Here is a 23,385-nt window from a genome sequence, read left to right on the forward strand (position 1 = left end):
GGGAACTAGGCCTAGATGAGAGGGCCATAAGGCCCCGTCTTAGCTCTGCAGCCACACCAATGTCAGCAGCTCCTCTTCCCTGCTCCTTTTACCCTGAACAGAAATACCACTCAGAAAAAGACTAAGTGATTCAGCTTGAGAAAATCTAAGAGGACAAAGTTCTATCAGCCATATCATTTGACTACAAAGGTTTGTGATACCCACACAAAAAGCTGTATGCATGAAAGAATTAGTAAGCAAATACAACTTATTCATGTTGAAACCAACCCATTTAATATTTATTGAACTTCTCTCATTTAAAATGGAATCTATGGCTATTTTATTAATTAGGAGTAGACTACTGTATTTTCTGAATTGGATGCAACTGTTAGATGTTTTCGAAGTCTGAAAAGCAAAGGTAGAAGGAAAAGGATTCATAACACTGTTTTCAGCAATAATTATGGGAAACAACAAAATAGTATAAAAATACAGAATCCAGAGTCAGACTGACATACAGATCAAAAGCTGACCCGCTACTTATTAGCTTTGCGATTCTGGGCAGCACTTAAAATCAGCATTAGAAGCTTCATAGGTTGTGATAAGTAAGATAATGCACGTAAAATGGTAAGTACAGTCCCCAGCATCGAATGTTTAATGGAAGATCAATAAATGCCAGTTATTACTATTATGATTGTTATTCTGAAGTCATACTATTATTTAGGGCTAATTCCAGCAAGAATGGAGAAGTATACTCTGGACAGTTTTACTCCCATCGTAATTGTGATTGAATCTCATAATGTCCCCTGAATAATGTTCCACTACCTAGACCAGGAATAGCAAACAGGTCTTTGGTAAACTGAGTATAACTCAAGGAGAATTTCAATGGATTAGGTAGGTTTATTACTACTACTACTACTAAATATAAAGCACTTTAGAAAGGTATACTCTAGATCCATCATGGCCTCTTGTCATACACCTTGCAGCTGTTTCAGAGTTATGACTTGCTTGGATCTGAAGATATTTGGTTTTGTATCCTTAATCTAGATATTTTCCATACTTCTCTCTTACTCTACCCAAATCAGAATTACTCTCTATATAAGTAGTTTTCCAGAGTAACTATTAATAAAATTTGTGTTGTCCCTCACTGGAAACGTCGTCGTTGTCATCATCATCATCATCATCATCATCATAGCAAACACTTTTTGGGCATTTACTAAATATTAAGTACAATGTAATGCATTTTGCCTGTATTTATTCTTTTAATCCACTGTTAAACTTATAATGCAGGTACTATTTTTTATCAGTATGTATAGATGAGGAAGCCAAATGCCTCTGAGTTGACAATCTTTGATGAGAATTTGAGAAATTAGGCAATTTGTGTCCAGATATTACATGCTTAGCTACTAGAGAGAAATAGAGAGGCTACCTATGTGTGGATTTTAATAGTCACCCCAAAGGAATCACCCAAAAGAGATTATATTAATGGTGAGAATTTCAGTCATGTGGTAGAAGACATTTTAGGGCAGAGAAACTTCTCCTAAAATATACTGCCTAAATGCTGGAGAGCATGTTGACAAGTAGGATTGACCTCACCAATATTAAAATACAATTAGCACATAAATGAGACAGATGTAGACATTTAGTTTTATAAATAACATTTCATAGTATCAAATGACTATGCATTTTAAAACTGTTCCAGATATAGCATTCCTTTTAATTCTTCATTATTTTGTGACTTGCCATTGAATTTTCAGTTAGAATACGCCTGTGCTGTAATGAGATGCCCCAGAGTGCTCACTTACACATTTCAGCTAAAGACAGCTTTGAAGAGAATTCTTTTAAAATCATTAAGTAAATGAATATTCTATATTTCTCCCCTGCACATCACTGCCAACAGACTAACATACGCAACTCCTTACTCCAACCATCATCACTATTTTTACTCAGTCCTTCATTATTAAACTGTCATTTTTTTACAGTTCTAATGTACTATACTTTGAGTGAGTTATTTATTTAATCAAGACACCCCAAAACAAAATTAAATAAAATAATTCACATAACTTTATTTTTGTTGTTGTTGAATCTACAAGCTAAAAGCACCAAATGGAACACTCTATTGGACTTTATATATAGGTACACTAATGGTACATAAGCATAAACACTGAAAACTGAGATGTCCTCAAATATGATACTGTAAATAACTCAAGCACAAAAGCATGATATACTATCAGAAGTATATCATCAGTATATTTGGAGGGAAGAAGGATTACCTAAATCTTATACAAATTATAATACCTTGGAAATTAATCTATCCTCACATATTCCAAATGAAGAAACAGGTTAAATGATTTAACTACAGTCAGAGCTACTTGTAAAAGAACTAAAACTAGATTGAGGATCTTCTGGCTCCTTGATTGTGGCTTTTTCAATTATAATAAACTAAAGGAATTTGCAGTTAGAGTACCATTCTCACAAATTCAGCTGATGCACAAAGGAAAGAAAAATCACAGCAAACCTAAATATTTTTCTTTCACAGTGGCTCCCAAGCACAGGCAACTATTTCCAACAAAAGAAACAATATTCTAAAACCATAAGTGAAAAAAAAAAGGTTATGTGGGACTTACTGTATATTGTATTTTATAAGCACAAAAAGCACTTTTCAATGGTGACTTTTCTAAATGTCACTGTGCAGCCTAGAGCCCAATACTGGGGAAGATACGGTTCCCTACGTTTTAGGACTTAGGTAATGAATTTGTGTGAAAGGATTTAAGGAAAGCATTTGACAATGTCACTTGGCTATCAAGATGAAGTCTTTGAATGAATATATTTAATTCTACTTAATGACCATATTTGCCTGGAACTTTCTAACATTCTACAGGGCTCTTTCACCTTTCCCTATTAGGAATACAGTGGTAAATAAAACAGATACACAAAAGTGAATAAATATCATGTAAAATAGTTGCAAATTGTGGTATGTACCATGAAGGGGAAGAAAACAATGAAACGGGGATGGTGTGGTGACACATAGACTTTTATCCTAAGTGAAAGTTATGTAAAACTTGTTAAAATTATAAAATATTTCAAACCTGCAGAAATAATGTGCACTTACTACCCATATTTAATGCATATTAATATTTTCCCATATTCACTTTAGATTGCTCTTTTTGAAATAAACAGAAGTAAAAGTGAGAAAGTATAGCTAAAGTACCCACCACCCATTTTTATACCCTTCATCTCTAAAGGAACCAAACCAATGTATTGTTGTGTATCATCTCTTTTTGTGTATATTTTTACTTCTATAAAATATAGTGTTCAGTGTGATTTAATTACATAAGTGCTATCATATCATAAAGTGTTATAACTTGCATATTCCACTCAACAGTATATATATGTAAACCTGACTATTCAGTTTAATGTTTTATCCAATTTAGCCTTATATGAACAAACCAGTTTATCCAATTCTATACCAATGTACAGTAAATCTTTCTTTTAACTTGCCACTACTAGGTTTCCTAGCTGATTGAAACATCTGATACTCATGACTCATTATGAGAGTTCCTGCTTCAGCACATGCTTGTCAATACATGATATTATCAAACTTTAAAAATTTGCCAATCTAATGATATGACATGTGTGCAATGGGTCTTCTTTAGATTTTAATTTCCCTAATTCCTAATGGAGTTGTGCATCTGTTCATAATTGTATTAACTTTTTACTGTGTAGTATCTGTTCATATTCTATGGATATTTTTTATTCTATCAGTTCTTCCTTATTCTTGTACGAGTTCCTTTTATATTTAAATACTAAGTCCTTGTCAGTTAGTGAATTGCAAGTATCTTCTTCCAGTCTGCAGCCCAACTTTTTACTTTCTTGATGGCATATTTGGTCACATAAGCAAGTTTTACTTAATGTTGTTTTTTAGGCTTTGTGATTTCTTGCATCCTACTTAACATAAAGATATGCTCCTATATTTTTTCTACAAGTTTTACAGTTGTAGTTTCTTTAACATTTAGGTATGTAGTTCATTGGGAATTTATTCTTATGTATGGCATGCGGCAGGGATCTTTTATTTTTTTTCAATGTGGCTGGCCAGTTGTTAAAACAACATTTATTGGAACAGTTTCTCCTTTCCCAACTCACTTGCAATATCTTCTCTGTCACATACCAAATTGTCATTTAAATAAGGTCTGTTTCTAAGCTCTCTGTTCCATGCGCAGTCTATCTCAGCTAATTTGATGTGTCTTAACTATTACAATAGTTTGTGTATTGAGGTCTGTTAGGGAAAGCACACCCTTCCCTTTTCTTTGTTCATTTTCAAAATTGTACTTGGTCATTTTTTAGCCCTTGACCCTTTCACAGAAATTTTTGGACAAGTTGGGCCTACGTTGTTGTTGTTTTTTAATGTATTAAGGAAACATTTAATTACACAATAATGTAGAGAATAGCCTAGTAAACGTCCAGCTTTAGTATTTTATCTATTTCTCTTTTTTGCTGGGCTATTTGGAAGCAACTCCAAGAAATCTCTATTTTCCTGTAAAAACTTTCATACATATCTTTAAGAGATGAGGACTTTGTACCTGCGTACTGTGGACAAGGTGATCAAGCTACAGTAAAGAGCTGATATTTAGGCTGAAACCTAAAATATAAAGAGTCAGTCATGGGAGGACTATTTCAGGCAGGATCTTAGGGCAAGAAAGGTTGAAAGAACTGAGTTAAGATCAATGTGGCTGCAGGTTGGACATGGAGGGAAGATAGGAGAAGAGAGCAAAGTCTTAATTATATGACGCTGTACAGGATTGTGGAGGCCATGGTTATAAGTACAATAGGAAGCAACTTAAGAATTGGAATAGGAAAGTGATGTCCTACAATATATCCCTGCATAGAGAAGAGGCTAAGTCTCCAGAGAGAGAAAGCAGAGAGAGTAGCTGGAAAGCTCCTATAGCAGTCCAAGAGAGAGATGGAAGTTTATATGCACTCGAGTGGTTCAACACAAATGGAGAGAAGTAGACAGACTTTATAACATATTTATACAACACATGACTGCAGGAGAAAAAGCAAATAAATAAGAAGCCAAAAATAATTTAAAAAAATATCTTAGCAGGCTGAAATAAAGAGCTAAATCTAATAAGTTCCCATTCATTAAGGCTAACTGTGAGGTCCTGATCCTGAACTTAAACCAAACCAAATGACAACTAAATGAACTGTACTTGTATAATGTTAGTCATCTGACGTGGTGATGACTTTTTTTCCTAGCTGATTCAAAGGATCGTGAGGTGAGAGCAACTTGGATCCCCTCGAGTGTGTTATATAGCTACCGCATAAGTAGTTGCACAGCATCCAATTAAACAGTGATGTTTCTTCCTGGGAAAGCTATACATAAGCAAATGAAACCTGAAAGGTACATGTTAGGAACACATAATTACAGTGGGGCCCTCTTTAAAACATAGTTCACCGTTACACATATTCGAATCTAATAACCAATAAATCAGGATCCTGATATATCACAATCATAAATTACAGAGTTAGTTTGTAAATTGGTATTTATTTCCACGAATGTTGATGCCATTTTGAAGACCTGCAATAAATGCATCTTTTTTTGTTTACTTATGTGGTTTAGCTGTACTAAAAAAAGAGGACAGCTCTTTACATAGCTAAGTGTTACTTATCAAGTATTTAACAGTAAGTGAACCAGCACCAGGCTGAGTACTGAGAAGAACACATGCTTAAGCTCTATAACTCTCTAAAAAGGATAAGGTGTATGTGCAAATGACAATGTAAAACAGAATATGGTAAGTGTTGGAGAAGCACTAGTGCTCTTAGATATATTTCAGTCATACTTCCAGCTTCTACAGAAACTGGATCCTGTCTCATTTACTTTTATATTTCCAGCTCCTCGTACTAGTATAGTGAGAGGCAAATAGTAAGTGCTTAATAAGCATCCATTCATTCATCCATTTATACAAATATTTTTTAAGTGCTTACTAGGTGCTACACATACAAAGACATAGTACCTGCTTTGATGAGCTTACCCTTGTTCCTTCAAAACTCATTTTGAGTGCCCTGCTTAAAGGTAGAAGGTAAGGGCATGCAGAGAAGGACAAATATTCAGGCAGGTTTCACAAGGATGAGAAGGCAAGGAAATGTGTTGTGTGCGTGGTCAGAGGTGGGGTGGCTTGAGCAGTCTGGTAAACACTCAGTGCTTTGAAATGGAAGAGAAAATCGACTGTGGGCTCCTGCTGGGATGGTTTTGTGGCAATAATGAGTAGCTGAACTTGAAAGCACACCGTTGTGTCCTTTTCCCCCAAAACTTCTTAAAAGTGAACACGGCATGATGGGTTTGGGAGAAAAAATGGTTGAGAGTACTAACCTTCAAATTAAAAGAAAAAAAAAAGACTGAAATAACAGAGAAAATCATGAAAGGTGAAAAAATATGTAAATACAAGAGGTGGGTGCTATGATGGGGAAAACGAGGCTGAGGTAAAGAAAAAAAGTGGGTAGAGGGAGGAAGAAAGGGGAAGGAAAACAGGTGTGGCCTGAGTTTGGAATACTAAAATGTGATATGTTGGAGGAGTTGTATAGCTATTCTAGTTTATGAAAATATTCTGGATGAGGCTGTGGACATAATCTGCTAAGTGAAGTGGAGGTAAAGGACATGAATAGAATAGATAGAGGTGGTCAATGAAATATGAGACTAGTGGTTCAGTAAGCCATCTGTCACATGGCTGTTGACATCGTCAATTAGTGGGGAATACTGGGATCGAAAGGAGATGAAAAACATCTTGCCAAAGATTTTGAATGTTGGTGAACTACCAGGAGGTTCTGGGGAATGGCAAACAGGATGAGTAGGAGAAAATTGGTAAATTTTTCATAGAGAAAGAAATATTTGGTAGGGACCTCGTAGTAGGTCTAGAACTTCACAGTCAGAGATTGGACGGCAGAGAAGACATTTCAGCCTGAAGGATGGATGGTCTAAGAAGAAGTAGCAGTAGTTGGTTAACTTACTGATTCATCATTACTGGAGCTCTCAGATGAAATGATCTGAGACAATTCCTTTGTATCAGACAATGTGCTTTACAGTACACTTGTGCTTATTTTCTGAAAAGACCACTAGGTCATATCTATCTTCCTTCACTCATAATTACCTGACTACTTAGCTCCCTTATCTCCAACAAACTAAACACCTAGTGATTCAACTAGTCCATGTCTGGTGTTTAGGTACATGACCTAGTATAGCAGATCTGCAACTAGTTCCAGATCTGATCTGACAAGGCCTGGCTAACTGGTTCTTTTCCAACATAAGGGAGTGCGGAAAGTCTGGGGATCTTTTAATTTAATAGTAGGTTAGAGAGGTGTTTTGACCTTGCCTATATTTACCTACTCAGAGTCTGCTCCAATTTAAGATGCTATTTGGATCTTTGTTCTTAGAATCATATTATCACAGAGTAGGAAGGAGCTTTTGAAGGTCATGTGGTCCTACGTCCTTCCCAATCAAAGACTTCCCCTAAAAAACTTCAGTTTCTGCCTGAACACGCCGCCATCATTTGAAGAATCACTGATTCCGGGGTAAATGCCTACTCTTGTCTTTGCTATATAGGAAATTATCAAATTAATATGGCAATGCTGGGTAGACATGGTCTGTCACTGTATTTACTACTTGTAGTCTATCATTCAGACCTTTCTGAAAGCATCTAGTGCCGAGCCTGTAACATAGATATACTGTATTTGTTGAAACTGAATCTAAATCTTCAAGGCATCTTAACCGCTTGGTAGAGAATAGATATATTTCAGTCATACTTCCAGTATAGTCAAGTTTCATGTCAAAATCTGTTTTCTAATGAATATTTATTTCCAAATCCGTTATGAAATGTGTAGTCAGTGGGGAAGAAACAACATTGGCAGAAGACTCTGACTTGGGTGCACATGGTGGGGTGTTTATACCCTGCGTATTCAGAGAGCAAAGAGAGGGAAGTAATAAAGGAGGGAGGGAGGGAGGAAAACATGGAGTATAATCTCAGCTCTTGAGTAAATGATGAACACATCTGAATGTTAATTTCTACTTTTATAAAATGGGTACGATAATGGCTTCTAACACACAACAATTTTTGGATATCAAATGGACTCAAGAATATGAAAGTGTTTTGTAAATTAGAAAATTTTATCCCTATGTAGGACATCCACTATCTGCTTTCATCTGCAATTTAGAATAGCTATCCTTTTACCTCTTGACATTTTCACTTCCTAAATACTATACATTTATTTGTAGAAACACTGTATTGCAGGAAAATCAATGTGTTCCCTTGGGAGGGATGTTTCATCACACAGCTTCTCTTTATTCACGTGAAGTGCCAAGAACCTTGAGAGGACAGAAAAAAATCAGTCCTCTCTAGCGTCTCTGTAGCTCTCCTTTTCACAGTGCTCAAGTACAGGCTGACTGGCTATAGAGCCACAGGGATTTGATGAAACAAAGGGTTCCACAGCAATAAGAATCCAGCTGCTTGTATCTCAAGGGAAGTACAAGATATGACCTTGGTTGGTCATTGTTAAGTATGCTAGTTGCCTAGCAAAACTCAGAAGTCCAAGGAAAAAAGCATAAGCCTTTACTGATTTCTATTTTGAAGCTTTTATTATCATAATGTGATGTGCTGCATATTGAATATCTTTACAGAAAGCTTAGAATATCATGGAATATTCTACTATCATAGCTGCTGACATGTGTCAAACAATCTTATCAATTCCTATATTTGTAATGATAAGAAAATGTTATGTTACACAATGTTAGTGCTTAGAAAGCACTAAATACATGAACGATTTTAAATTTGGAAGATGAGCTCCATGAGATTTCAAAAACCGTATCTTTAAAATTCTCAATGTGAAATTAAATTTGGTTTCCTAACGGTACACAAATTTGATAGTCATCAAAAATCCTTCTCTACTCTAAAACAGGTATTCGCTTTTATTGTTTGAAAGTAGGAAAAATATAAGAAAGAGAATTCACCAATAATAACATTTCCAAAAGGTTTTGTTCATAGATTCACATGCAGATAATTAGACCACTGCACATAAGTACATATTTTAATCTAGATGAAAAAATAAATAAAACATATGCTTAAAATTGTGCATCAAGTTTTTGACTAGCAAATAATCTGAAACGCATTTCTAGAAAAAGAAACCCTTCAACTACTCCTTTCACACTGGTTAACATGCTCATATCTTTCAGACATTAAATATTCTAGGTAGAATTTTCATCTTTTGATTCTTTGTTTAATTCCTCCCACTTTTCTTTCCTCTCTATAATGAGAATATGGTAAACTAAGCAGATTATTAAATGAAAAGAGCACTTTTTATGAAATTAATGATTTAATTATCTTTAAACATCATGAAAAACCTCTACCAGATTTCATTCAATACAAAGTTAAATCAGCAATTTAGTAAACTAACTAACCATTGCCAAATATCACTGATAATAACTGATGAACTAAAACATTTCAATAACTTTTTGGACATCATAAAACATGTTTATTCTAGTCAGTGGGAAAAATATCCATTGGACATAACTCAAAAAAGTCTTTACTAGTTAGCTGGTATATTGCATAATTTAGTTTATCATGCCATTTCAATCTGCTGTCTCCATACAAACATGCAATCTGAACTAAAATTATTTTAGCTTAAAACTCATTTGATGTGGGATACATAAAATATTAACAGAAATAAAAAGTAATAAATATAAAAATTCATCCATCATTCTAATATCTCAAGTCAAATAGCTTTCAGCTTTTAGAGCACCTTACTATTCTTTGCCCTATGTATACAGACTTTCCCTACAATTATAGGTAAAATTTTGTGCTCTGCTTTTTTTAATATTATCTCATAAGTATTTTACATATTGCCATAAGATCTTCATAACTTTCATGAAAATAATTGAATTTTCATGAAAAAATTAAAGTATAAGTTACCATAAATTCATGGTTCATTTCCCCACTCTTAGACACCTTATATTCTTCTTCCCCGCCCCCAACCCATGTGTTTTGGCACTATCATCAAGCACCAACACTTTCATTTATACATTTTTTTCCCCTTGTTTTTGATGTTTCCCCCTTCAGATACATTATGTGAAGTATAAATTTATAGATGCAAATATTTTTATGGTTCTTATGTTTCCAAAGTGCTTTCTAAATTTCACTGCCATCAGTAGCAATGTATGTACCTAAGATTTGTACTGTGGCCTTCACCAGGACTTAGATATCAGTATTTTTTATTGGCAAGAGGCGCACTAACTTCATGGCAATAAAATTTCCATGATTTTATATTCATACCATGAGTATTGTTTTACCACTGTTGTTAAATTCTTAAAATATTTGCTAATCATATTTTCTATTATGTGGATTATCCTTGGGATATGTGTCTTAGTATTTATCTAAAAATTGTATGTGTTTTTTATGCTCTACCTAGAAAATAACCCTATACCATATCAAAGCAAATATTATTTTCCAATATAGGTTGTTTTACTTTGGGCTTTGTGTGTAGGGTTTTTTTTTTGCAGCAGATAAGTTTAATATTTTTAGATTATTAAATATGTTAAGTATATTGCAATGCGACTTTTTCCTGTTACTTCAGGGCTCATATAATGATCCCACTAAATGTCAGACAAATATGCAACATCCCCCATGATTTGATTAAAAAAACTATCTATTTAATCCATCTCTAATGTATTTTTGTTTATGTTGTGAGATGTGTATCTAAATTACTTTGTTTGCAAATTCTAATATCACAACCATTTATTAAATACTCCTTCCCTTTCCCATTGGTCTATAATGCTTTATTCTTATATATATTAAATTTCTTTGATGCAATTCTTGGATATAGAGATTTTCTATACATTCCTAGTCTAGCCAGTATCACAAAAGTTAAATTATATCATTTTCTATTATGCTTTCATATCTGGAATGGCTTTTCAACACTTACGCCTTCTTTAAAAATATCTCTTTATTCTCACTAGCTTATTTTTCCAGATGGATTTTTATCATTTTATCACCTTCTAAGACAATCCAGTTGAGAATTTTATTAAGATTATACTCTTATATTGATAAATTAATGTGAAAATATTTAGCTTTATTATATTGTTATATCCAGAAACATAACCTTTCTCTTCACTAATTCAAGCATTCTTTTATAACTTGCAATGAATAATATTTTAAAGATATGTCCAATATTATAATTAAGGGGCAGAAGGAGATAATGGAAAAGTTGAAGACTATGGAGTGGGATAAGGCTCAAATCCTGTGCGATCTTAGGCAAAATGCTTAGTCTCTCCGAGCCTCAGTTATTTCCTCTGTAAATTAAAGGGAGTAGTGGTACTTCCAGGATTGCTGTGAAGAATAGGGATAATGTATACAAAGCTATTGGAGCATAACATGTATCCAATAAATGCTAGCTATAATTATAATTTTTAATAACATGTGCTTAGTATTTGACATCCTACAAAGTTCTTTCATGTGTGTTATCTCACCTGCTCTGTTGATCTTCACAAAACCCTGTTAGATGATGATGATATTATTATCACTGTCAATATTAAGACAAAATTGGTAAAGACGTTTCTTCTTTTAAATAAAAAACATAAGCTCATTTCATATCATCACGACACAGGTAAATGTATTTGTAGATCACCTACATCACACAATAACATTGTCCCTAAATATTTTATGATTTTTTCCCCCTGCTATAATAGTTGTAATTGCCCTTTCATTGTATTTCCTATTTGATTTGCTTGCTTAAAGAAATGCTATGGATTTTTGGTATATTTGTTTCATGTTCAACAGTTTTATTGAGTTCCTTATTATGTCTTAAAAATATGGTTAATTCTTTTGATTTTTTGGGTTATCACACTTACAAAATAAATTCTAATATTATAAAATCATATATTAATATAATCAGCTACTTTACTGAAAAATGAAAGAAACTAAGACTAGGTATCTATCATGATATATTAAAATCTTGTTGGAAACATAAATTCAAGAAGATTATTTAGCTATTACTAGTAAGTTTCCTTTAGCTTGTATGTTGTAATACCTTAAGAATTTTTCTCATCATTTCTTCAAGCTTCACAATACCCTGCCTGACAGGAAGGGATGATGTTGCAGTGTGGTAGAAAAAGGAATCAGAGAAACCATACATTTCTTCTTCTTTGTGGGCTTTAAATATTATTCTTGGGGCTGAGAGAATGAAGGGATAAACTGCATGCACTTGCACACTTGGAGGAGTTTCGCTGCTGGTTTTATTTTTCTCTCTTAATGCATGGCTGGCTAAGCTTTTTCTCATCCTAACCTAGACCTTCAGTTCTCAAATACATTCTTTTTTTTTTTTTCCCCTCCCAGAATATCGTTTCTGCTATGGGAGGATAAATTATTTTGTGCCTGTACTTATCTTTTCCCATCTACTCCCAGAGTAAGGTACTTCCTTCAAAAAGCAATAGTCATCAACTGTCATTTTTTTCATTGAATCAGTTGGTTAACATGACCAGGTAATCCATTGCGAAAAGCAATCTAAATAAAGGAGTTCACTGATGCCTTAAGCATATTTCATTTTTACTTAATCATATATATACATATATACACACACACACACACACACATACATATACGCACACTAGTAATGACGGCTTAAAAAAATGATCAAGACAATACAATTATTTTCAGTGTAGAACAGATAATCAGTTTCAGATATGGTTCCTGTACTCACGGGGAAAATGATTAGAAGTGGATGGATTGACACTGTCCCCGCTGTCAGCACTTTCACTGCTGGAAACTTCATCATCTGATTCCCGCACAGAGGAGCAGGGTGAGGAGCCTTCAACTTCTTCAAACTTCCTCTTTAAAATTCCACTCATAGCTGCAGCGCTGTCACATGTACCTGTAACAGGAACGGGAGCAATGAAGCATCGAAATATTTGACCGCTGGATGTGTAGCCAAGGTCTCCAGTCATTTTTATGGGGCTTTTTATACATGAGCTGAGCTTTCCTTGAAGGGATCACTAAGCAGGTTTTTCTTAATATTTTTTTTCAGATTAACAAAAATTAAGTTAAATTAAATATGAACATTTGACCTTTTGGTTACTAACATGTAACAAATTTTTTTTTACATAGTTCATTTTAATGTAATACCTCTATTCCTTTCTGTTGGTAAATTGAGAAAAATCCACCTGAGTCCATGAAATTCTGTAACAAAAATAAATGCCAGTTCCCCCCAAAGTCCTAAATGATTACTGCCTTATATAAAATTCATCTGGAAGAAACACAGACAAGTATGCAGAAACTTTATACTCAAGTTTTAACATGCAAGATACCTAATTAGCTGAGCACAGCTGAAGCATAGAAAATCAGTTCTAAATTTTCGGTAGTTTCCATTTCAGTGTTTCAATAAAGTGAAATGTGTCCCCCATGATACCTGGTTGCTAAAGCTGTTGCCACAGTTTCAAAAACTTCTTGAGGCTATTTACCTAGAAGATGGCACTGAGAGGGGAGGGTTAAGGGTGGGGAGTGGACACAGTTTCTCCTAAATCCTTTCTCTAGGATGAATGGGCTTCCCCTTCTCCTTGGGCTTTCTCCACCTTCCCCATCCTTGTAAGACTATTCACAATCAGTTAGAGCATAAAGTTTCCTTGCAGTGTAAGAATATTTGAGGGGAGTCACCTATATGTAAATTAGCTTAGATATAAGTACATGGTCTTACATTGCTAAATTAAGTTAACTTGGTTGAAAGTATTACTAAGTCTACTCTATACAGTCTATCTTCCATCTCATTTGTCAGCTCCTTTGAACTCTCATTTGAGTTCTTAAAGCCATGCTCTCCTGTTTCTGCCAGAGTATAGCCATCAGTCCTGTTGATTGGGAGCAAGCAAGACCTTTAAAACTATTTTGACACCTTAGTTACACTATCTAGGTGCTGCCTTAGCAAATCTCTGAAATCACTCCTTCTCTGCAGATCACAGAGCAAGCAGCCTGCCCAGCTCTCCAAGGTCTAATTCTGTAGTTTTCGAAGTAGGCTACTTGGATTAGCAGGCTCAGCATCATGTGGGAAGGAAACTGTTAGACAAGCAAATTCTCAGGCTCCACACTCTTGATCTCCTGAATCAGAAATTCCCAGGGGCCAGGGCCCAGCACCCTGTGCTTCATGAAGTCCTCCAGGTGACCTGCCTATACATTCAAACTGGAAGACTTGTCTAATTTCTAGTCTGTTCTTCAGCAGCTTGTTCCTGGACTTTCCCTTTCTTGGGTATGTTCACATACCAGCTCTAGAGAGTCACATAACCCAGCACTCAATTCCTAGTCAAAATCTCTTCTTTGGCCATCCCTGGTGTGATTTCTAGTAAAACTTAAGTACAGAATAAGAAGTGACATAAGTAATTATCATGAATTTGAATTTAACCCACTCATCTAAGCACATGTAACTGGTATGTACATGCTTGACGCCTAGGATGGAGTAAGGGGTACAAAAAGAAGTAGAACATGTTACCTGCCCTCAAGGAGTAAACATCCACTATACTGGGCTCCATCAAATTGAGAACACTCTCAAATTCACGTTCTACGGCCTTGTTTTACTAATCCATGTCTTTTGCATGACATATTAACAACAGAGGTAAGTGACAGCAATAAGAAGATGCTGCACTGTCCACTCTTTTAAGAAAAAAATCTCTATTCTGACTGGTTTTACCACTGTTCAGATTAGCATATTATTTTCTCCATCTGAAAGAATGTGAAATGCATAAAATGTTCATGCATATCTGAGCAGGGCAAAGAGAAAAAAAGATATTTTAAGTAAGTTCTTGAAATAAAAGTAGGACAGGGCATAAATTTTAAAATGGTTCACTTCAAACAAGATGCAAAATAATTCATGAGGGAGAAATTCCAAGACAAAGTAATATAAGTTGGAACTTATGTTTAAAAAGTACATTTTTGGACCAGCCGAGTGGCGCAATGCTTAAGAGCTGGCTTGGGAAACCAGAGGACCCCGGTTCGGATCCCACATATGAGGGCCAGTGGCACTGCCCTCTACAGCTAAGATGCTGAACAACAGCTCAACCTGGAGCTGGGCTGCTATGAGTCGCCGGCGACGGCATAGGCTGCAACCCCTGCTGCAGTGGGTTGCCATGGGCTACCATGTGTAGCCAGCAGCCAGCATGAGNGTCCAGAAGCCGGCGACTGATCTGCCTCACCCGGGAAGAGCGCAATGATGGTGCCAACTTGGGCCAGTGAAGCAACGTCCTCCACAGCTAGACTGAAGAACAAAAAGGACAGCAACTTCTCTGTTCCCCTTCCCCCAATTCCCCAGTGCTGTTCCCATCCCCCAATTCCCCAATAAAACTCTTTAAAAGAAAAAAAGTACATTTTTATAATAAAATGTTGCAATGGACACAGTTAAAAACTATGTCCTTAACTTGTGTTTCCCCATCCCACCTCCCCCAGCTTCCTTAAGGGAGAAGATTTCTCAAGAATCAAGACACTCAATTGGGCAACAGGGAACCATGTTCCAATATGGCGAAAGGTGGTAGTTGGTACTCTTCCTTTCTCACTTCCTCAAGAATAAGAGGGGGAATATTTGGACAGATTGAAAGTCTTGTCTTCCCTTTGGTATTACATTTGGAACTGGCAAGACTCGAAGCAATGGGGTCATAGTTTCATGTCATTTCTGTCTACATCTTTGGAATTGAAAGAGCCTCAGCTAGACCCAGGTCAAAAAAGGAACTGACCACTTAAGGTAGGATTAGTATCTATGCTAAAAATTAAAAAAAATTAAATAATTATATAAACGTAACATATACCCATGAAACTGGTTTAGTGTTAAATTGCTTGTGCAGCAATGATAACCCCTATCTAGTTTCTCTGCCTTTAAAAAAATATGTGAGTATAACATGATGTCATAACAAATTACAAGGACCAAATAACTCAGTGCTTACCAGTATGTTACCCTTGATCTAGACCTGCTAGTGGAGTGGTAAACACAGCAAGTAGTTTTCTCCTACATCATCTATACTGTCTCACTGGAGAAGAAAAGAGTACAAGAATTTAGGTAGAAGACAAAGCTGGGCAGGTATTAATTTACTCTAAATATGGGCAATTGAAAATCTAGGCCTTGATAACAGCCATTGTAACATATCTACTGTTTTCCAATTTGTGAAACACAAGCTAGTCGAGGGCATCACCAATTCTCACTTGGACTAGGACAAAAGCCTCCCAATTATTCTCGCCCATCCACTAGTGTTTGCTTTCCATGTGTTTTCCAGGTTTCAGCCAGAACCATACATTTAAAATGCAAATCTGATCATGTCAGTCTATAGTTTAAAACTCTTAAGTGGCTTTGGACTGCCTTAGGATAAAGTTCAAAATCCTCAAAATGGCTTATAAAGGCCTTAGCAATCTACTTTGGCTAACCTCTTGATCTTCAGTTTGAGCCACTAGTCTTCTTGTCAATATTTCAGCTCTAATAACCTTTCAGTTTCTCCAACCTGCCATTTCTCTCTGGCCTCTAGGCCTTTTGATACACTGTTCCTTTTGATCCATTTTTAATTTTTTTCCCCATTGCACTTACCACCTTCTAAATCTATATCACTTATTTATGTATTTCTAGGTTTATTACTCAGTATTTTCATCCCCTGCTAAAAGACATAAGGGCTGAGATCTTTATTTTCTTTACTGATGTTCCATAGATATAATAGGTGCTTAATAAATATGTCTGATAAATGAATGAAACCACTCCATTTCCATACTTCAATTACTTATCAGTGTCTGTTTTCTCTGCTAGACTGAAAGCTCCATGAAGCAGAAATCAAGTTCATCTCATTCAGCCCTCCAAGGGTCCAACAAAATGATGGTATATTTGATTGAATGAGAATCACAATGAGATATGAAATTGACCTCAAAACGTGATACTTTTTTTTTTGCTTGCAAGCAACCCAATTCTAAGCACAAAGACATCTGTTGGAAAAATTGCATGAAGTAGTTCATGCAATTTAACATAGAGCTAAAATCCACAATTGAGGAAATGCAGAAATAAGGACAGTTTCTAGGGTTATGGCTGTAGAAATTCCTTGATCTTTTCTCTAGAGCACTACTGTTATAGGTTTCAGCCCCGTAACTGCTCTCCACATCTTGCAGTTCAAGTTTAATAATCCGAAGGGTGAGCAACTTTTTTGGTTGGGTCAGGTGTCGGCCCTCTGATCATTCAACTATTAATACTTGGCCAGTAGGTGAGGGGCTACACAATTAGGTACTGCTCCAGAGAATCTCACTCAGAGGCTGCAATAAGTTTAATTGGGTTTCGAAGCCAGTATTCTCTCCATGTCTAACATTGGTTTATCTTATTTTTTCATTTATTAATATAGCCCATGATTTCACCACTTGGACAGCTTCCTCTTTTCCTGCACCCGTATGCTCTTTCTAGTGTCAACTTTAATTAAGAACTACTTTATTTTAAAACTCTAATCTAAATGTCTTGTGGTTTGGGATATGTTGTTCTTGGTTAACATATAGTATTAATTTCATATTTGTATTAGGTGTAACCATTGCTCCGAAGTCTCTCAGCATTTAATGAAAAAGTAGTAAACAGAATAAATGTTTCCATCTCTCGCCTCAAAAAAAAATACTAATAAACTACAGTAGATTTTTCTATGGTTATAATTACAATGATTTTATTTAATATATTTCTGGAAAAAAATACTGAAAACCATAAAGAGTGTAGAGTGAAGTGGGAGAGCTTGTCTAAGAATGCCAAATCAAGAAGTTAGATAAAAATGTACATTTTAAGGCCTTTGGAAGAATGGCTGAAGCTAAACTTTGGGGATTTGCTGGAATCTTGTTTCTATCACTCTCTTTTGACAGCCTAACTATTTCTCAGCTCCCATAGGTAACACACTGAGTTCTTACTATGGCATTTATATTCATCTAATGTTTAATCCTTTTTTCTTCTTACATGCTGTCCGTTTCCTAATGCTTTGCTACATATTGCAAGGAAAGGACCACAGAAAATATGCCTTATGATATCATCAATCCCCCAACTCTGAGGAGCAAGTTATCTACTTTGCAAAAGGGCTACTTTAGGGTTGCCAGAGTTAGAAAATAAAAATACAGGACACCCAGTTAAATATGAGTTGTAGATAAAAAATAAAATAAATACCATTTGAGATATATTTTATATTTATTATGTGTTGTTTATCTGAAATTCAAATTTACGTGGGCATCCTGCATTTCCTCTGACAACCCTAACTGGTGCTTTTGGCTCTTAATGAGAAAATAGAATAGATATGAAATCAATAAAAACATCTACATAGGAAATGTCACCCACCAAACACACGTGAATCTTCCTGTCCTTTACAATCAGATGAAACCCAGTAAATAAAACATATAAGGTCATTAGGGTGAATCATGAGTTTATCAAACAATTAAAAAAAGGTGAGAGGGTGAGGGGTTAATAGGTTAAGGACCAGCTTGGCCAACACCGATGCAGGAATAAATAAATTTAAAAAGGAATTAATTATGGCATGGCAAAGAATTTCCTTATATGGTAATGGGGAGGTCTTTTTAATGAGATACTGTCTCTTCTCTGGTCTGATAAAAAAAAAAAAAAAAGGGTGGTGAACTGAGTTCCTGGTTCATTTGACCTGGTTCATTGGAAGCCTCCTTCCATGGAGGCTGCTGGACCAGGAGCCTTACGTGGTACACTCTCAGGAACAAAGGGAGGCATACAGATCCCTCTGTTCACCTTTACCGGCAGCCTGGGCTTACCCTCTGCATTGCTTCCTTGCTAGTTTAGTAGTTAATCAAAGTCTAAGTCACCTTATCTGCCAGGGCATTAACAAAAACGCCTCTGCCTTGGTGACGTGGGGACATGTTAAACAACCTGCATTACAACATGGAGGACATTTCTTCAATGATTTGTCAAAGAACAAAACAATTTATTTTACGTCCTCATCAAATTCTTTAACCAAGCACAAAAAAGCTAAGAAATAAATTATGGTAACATTACATTCCAGCCACTTAGATAAGGTAAGGCTGCTTGCTGCCATCATTAATGGGCCCGGGCCCAGGAAACACCAGTGTCAGGATTAAGTTGCATAAACAAACTATTCCTTTATACTTTCACTCAGAATGGAAAACAATATCGATATCTCTTCTGGTTGCTTCACCAAATTCAAAAGATGAGATGAAAGGCATTGCAAAAAGGTTGATGAAAATACTGGTGTGTGGCTCATCTGTGGTAGCAGGTGGGAAAAGATTAGCTGGCAAAAGCAAGATTATTCACAATGTCACACTTCATCAACCAGATTGTCTACCAGGCCAGTTAGAGGATGAAGACAGTTGCTCAATTGATTGTGAATAGGTTTTATTCCAATATTTAAGAAATAAAATCTTAGCTAAAAAAAAAAAAATCATGTTGTGTTATTTTTATTCTTTGGCATGATATCTTCAGTTATCCAGATGTGTTCCTAAATATCAGGATACAATTTTAATTAAGTCCATATTCAATCCTTTCATCTCTAATTTTTTTCAACCATGACTCTGAGTAATCTGCCATGTTCTTCCCTAATACTGACACTCTACTGCCCTTACACTATTATGTTAATCAAACACTGACTATAGGCTAAAGCCTCTGCTAAATAATTTAATCATTATTTTAAGTTGGCACCAGTTTTTAATGCCTTGAACACTTATCACTCCATACATTCTCAGAATGCTTATGCATCTCTCTAAACAACAAAAATGTCTTCCTCCACCATACTAGGGCCATTTCTGCCTTAACCCATTTGGCAAGAAATGAACATATCTGTCGCCAAGAGGATAGGGATTTGGCAATGATTTCACAAGGTAGAAACCTGCAAGGTATTTCCATGGGGCACCACCAATGTGAAAAATGCTGCTGGTGGCTTGCCAGTGTGAGAAGCGGAAGTTGGCCAAAAATACCTGTCTTGTCCAGGTGTCTGCTTAAGCCAAGAACCCTGGGAGCATTTCTGCTCAATGAATATTTGTTAGAGAAATAATCATAGGGTTCCCCAATTATGTATGTATCTCTTGTGCCAGAGTTTCCTGTGACCTTGAATTAAAGCTCTGAGTTGCTGTATGTGCTTTGGGTTTCAACATCTTTGCAGCTTGATGATTTGCAGTTGGAGAATTTGATGAAAGACGTGAATGCTTTCCCCAGAAAAATAGTGCACAAAAGCACTATGCATGCCAGCTCTCCATGGACTCTTGGTTAAGAACCTCTGCTCTGGTGATTTATACTATTTCTCCAGATTGGGGGAATATGGAGAAATGATTCATTGTGAACACATTAATTCAAAGTACCAAAGAAGCTTGAGCATCTGTTCCCTTTACCACTAGGGTTACCCACTTCCGAGAGCAGACTTCTTTCTGGCTCCCCCAATTTCTTCTGCCATGTGTGCCAAAAGGCCTACTGGGGACATTCCCCACCACGTTTACAGGTGATGTTTATGGGTGTTTTTTATTTTAGTGCCCTCTTGGCTGCTACATACTACTCTAAAACAACTATCCCCAACTGCCCTCATCTGTAACTTTGTGACTTCAATACTTGGCTAGAATGGTTCTAGGTTAAGTGCACTTTCCCCCAAACAGTGTCTGTCTTTCCCAAAAAGTAGTTTGATTTGATTGCCCCATTCCATTTATAATACCAGTGGCATTTAGTGAGCATCTACTGTGTGCCAGATACTTTGTATCTATTCTCTGTAATCTTTTTCCAAACCCTGACAGTTAGTTTTCACAAAGGAAACTGAGGTTTCAAAAATCTAGATCATTTGCCCAAGAAGCCTGACCCAAACTTTCCCCGAGAAACGTTCTCTGACCGGCATGACACTAGGTTAAGTGACCTCTCTGCATTCACAGTACCTGGTTGATGCGCTTAACAGTATTTCCTACACTGCATCATAATTGCTAGTTTACCTGACATTTTCTCACACTTGACTGAATATGTACTCCCGTGTCTGCTCAGTAAATGAATGGTCATCAATCTGGAGCCTAATCCTGGATCAGCTACTAACAAGTGGCCTAAGTTTAAGTTTAGCTCTCTGGGACTTGGTTTCCACTTCTGTCAAAGTAAGGGGCAAGGCATAAGTAGCACAAATAGGCTGTGAAGCAATGCTGTCCCCACTACCTGGGAGTAAGTGATAAAATCCGTGGGTTCCATCAAAGGTTGGTGCCTCTAACATCCTTATCCTCTTCTCTCACTCTACAAATTACAATGGCAAAATTAATGTAAGCTCTGCTGACAAAGGGATGGATGGCTACTCCACTAACTTATGACTCTGGCTGGCTGGGGGTAACCCAAGAAGTGTTCCATGTACCTGCCATTGGATTCACAGCCATAAAAAAGCCAGAACTTGGTTTTTAATGCTTCTTAACCCTAAACACTGATCATTACTTGGTATCTGATAACACGATATAAGAAAATACATAAGGACTAGAAGTCCAAAGTCCTTCCCTAAAGTTAACTTTCAGGATGTTCTTTTAGCTAACAAGAGCAGAGAAAACCAACCAAGAACATACTAAGGCTTTTAAAACTTGAACATTGATCAAGTGTCTATTGTAAGCCTATTTTTCATATTCAAACAACACAAGTACCAATGAAAAATTTATTTTATATATTTGTTATTAAGCTAAAGAACAGTACTTAGTCTAATTCCTTAGATGACTGGCAAGACTTACCACATTGAGGGGGAAAAAGACCACACAAACGTGGAAGAATTTACAATTATTACCGCAGGACTAAAAGAGAACATTTTTTTTTTCTCCTTAGCACTTACAAAATTTCTCTTCAGTCTTTTAGAAAAATTCTGATTAAATAATAGAGTAAGATTAGCAAGTGCATATCTAAGGATATTTAAGAGATATGATATTTTTTTCCTTCAGAAACTTCATCAGAATAGCCTGAAGGGAAAAGAACTTTTAAAAACATTTCCCTCACAAAGTATTCTGAAGTGGACATCAGAATAAAATATGGCCAAACTTTAGGACCATTCCCATCCAAGCATTGGGATCCTGCCAAAAATACTGTGCAGAAAATAAAGGAGATTTAAAAAATTAGAATACGTAGAAAAAATTACTTAGGATGTTTCTTTAAAATAAATTACCACCTAAGCAAGATATAGATTTTTATTATCTAAGGCAAAGAACAATACATAGTTATTTAACCTGCAGCTGACATTGCATTAAGCAGCAATTAGTAAAAATAATATAGAGTTTAAGATTAAACACCTTGATTTTCAAGTCTCAGTGAAGGTTCTACTGGAACAAATTAAAATGTGTTCCTTACAGATATAAATCACACCAAAACTCATACAATCTGTGAAAACTTGGAAGTCCACTCTTTGGAGAAGTTTCGCCATTCAAGTAAGTTTTACAAAATCAGTGAGTCAGGATATTCTCCCTCACCAATTTATCCAGCACTTGATACCCATGTATACTTATCAAAAAGCACATCTAGGTATGCTACTATTAAAATAAATTTTAAGTAAAAAAAACAAAAACAAGATGTATTTTAAAATTTCTTTTGAAAAATCATGTGACCAAATCAATTAATGCAATATTTCTAACTATAATTCTCATACATAGGAAGTTTTAAAATAGCAATAAACCTGTGACAGGGATTGTTTCACGATGCAGACAAATTAGCACTTTTAAGTCATTAGGTAGAATTATACTCATTATACTCCATAACAGCATTAGCTCAGCAAAGATTTGTTGGACACCAATGTCCTAGGCAACCTCTAATTGAAAAGTCTATGGATGAGCAGGAACTCTGGATGGAGCAGAGATGAATGACAAATGCCTTAACTGTACAAAATCAACATGGAAATGGAAAAATAGTAGAACAAAGGCACAATATGAAAAATTTTAAAGTAACAATGGATATAAAATAAGAGAGCTCAAAAAAAGTACATTTTACCACATCACATGTGGGGATTTTGTGGATATTGTTCTTCCAGTTGCAAAGATTAAAGGTATCTATGAAGCCACGTATAATTTGAACCTTGAGGAATGACTGTGGTAACTGCCCTCTCTCCTTGCCCCATCTGGACAGAAGGTATCAGCTGCTCAGTACTATGCACACCTAGCTATGGCCATCAATAAATTCTGCGTGGGTTTCTATTTTTGGAAAACATGTCTCTTTCTCATCCATGAAATCTAAGATATGTCATGAAGATTCTCAAACTCTAGGCTGAAGCTGAATTTGCCTTATCCATGCCAGGGGATCAATTCCTATGGTTTGAAAAAAAGTAATATTTACTGTCATTTATAATGCTTTTATGATGTGCCAGGCATGGAGCACGCCATTTCATTCTCAAAAACCCCTTTGATATAGATAATTATCCCTACTTTGCAGATGAAAAAGATGAGGCTTACAGAT

General features: G+C 35.8%; 1 protein-coding gene across 1 annotated transcript in view; it reads right to left on the reverse strand.

Annotated features, from left to right (window-relative positions):
- Positions 1 to 23,385, reverse strand: part of CSRNP3 (cysteine and serine rich nuclear protein 3) — a 173,769-nt gene that overhangs the window by 60,817 nt on the left and 89,567 nt on the right. Inside the window, exons 2-3 of the mRNA XM_019629849.1 lie at positions 12,715 to 12,885; positions 12,046 to 12,188 (exon numbers count right to left, since the gene is read on the reverse strand). Of these exons, the coding sequence (XP_019485394.1) occupies positions 12,046 to 12,188; positions 12,715 to 12,885 (314 nt within the window). The remainder of the gene's footprint in view (positions 1 to 12,045; positions 12,189 to 12,714; positions 12,886 to 23,385) is intronic.

The sequence above is a fragment of the Hipposideros armiger genome, unplaced genomic scaffold (genome assembly GCF_001890085.2).
Source record: "Hipposideros armiger isolate ML-2016 unplaced genomic scaffold, ASM189008v1 scaffold_871, whole genome shotgun sequence".
NCBI lineage: Eukaryota > Metazoa > Chordata > Mammalia > Chiroptera > Hipposideridae > Hipposideros > Hipposideros armiger.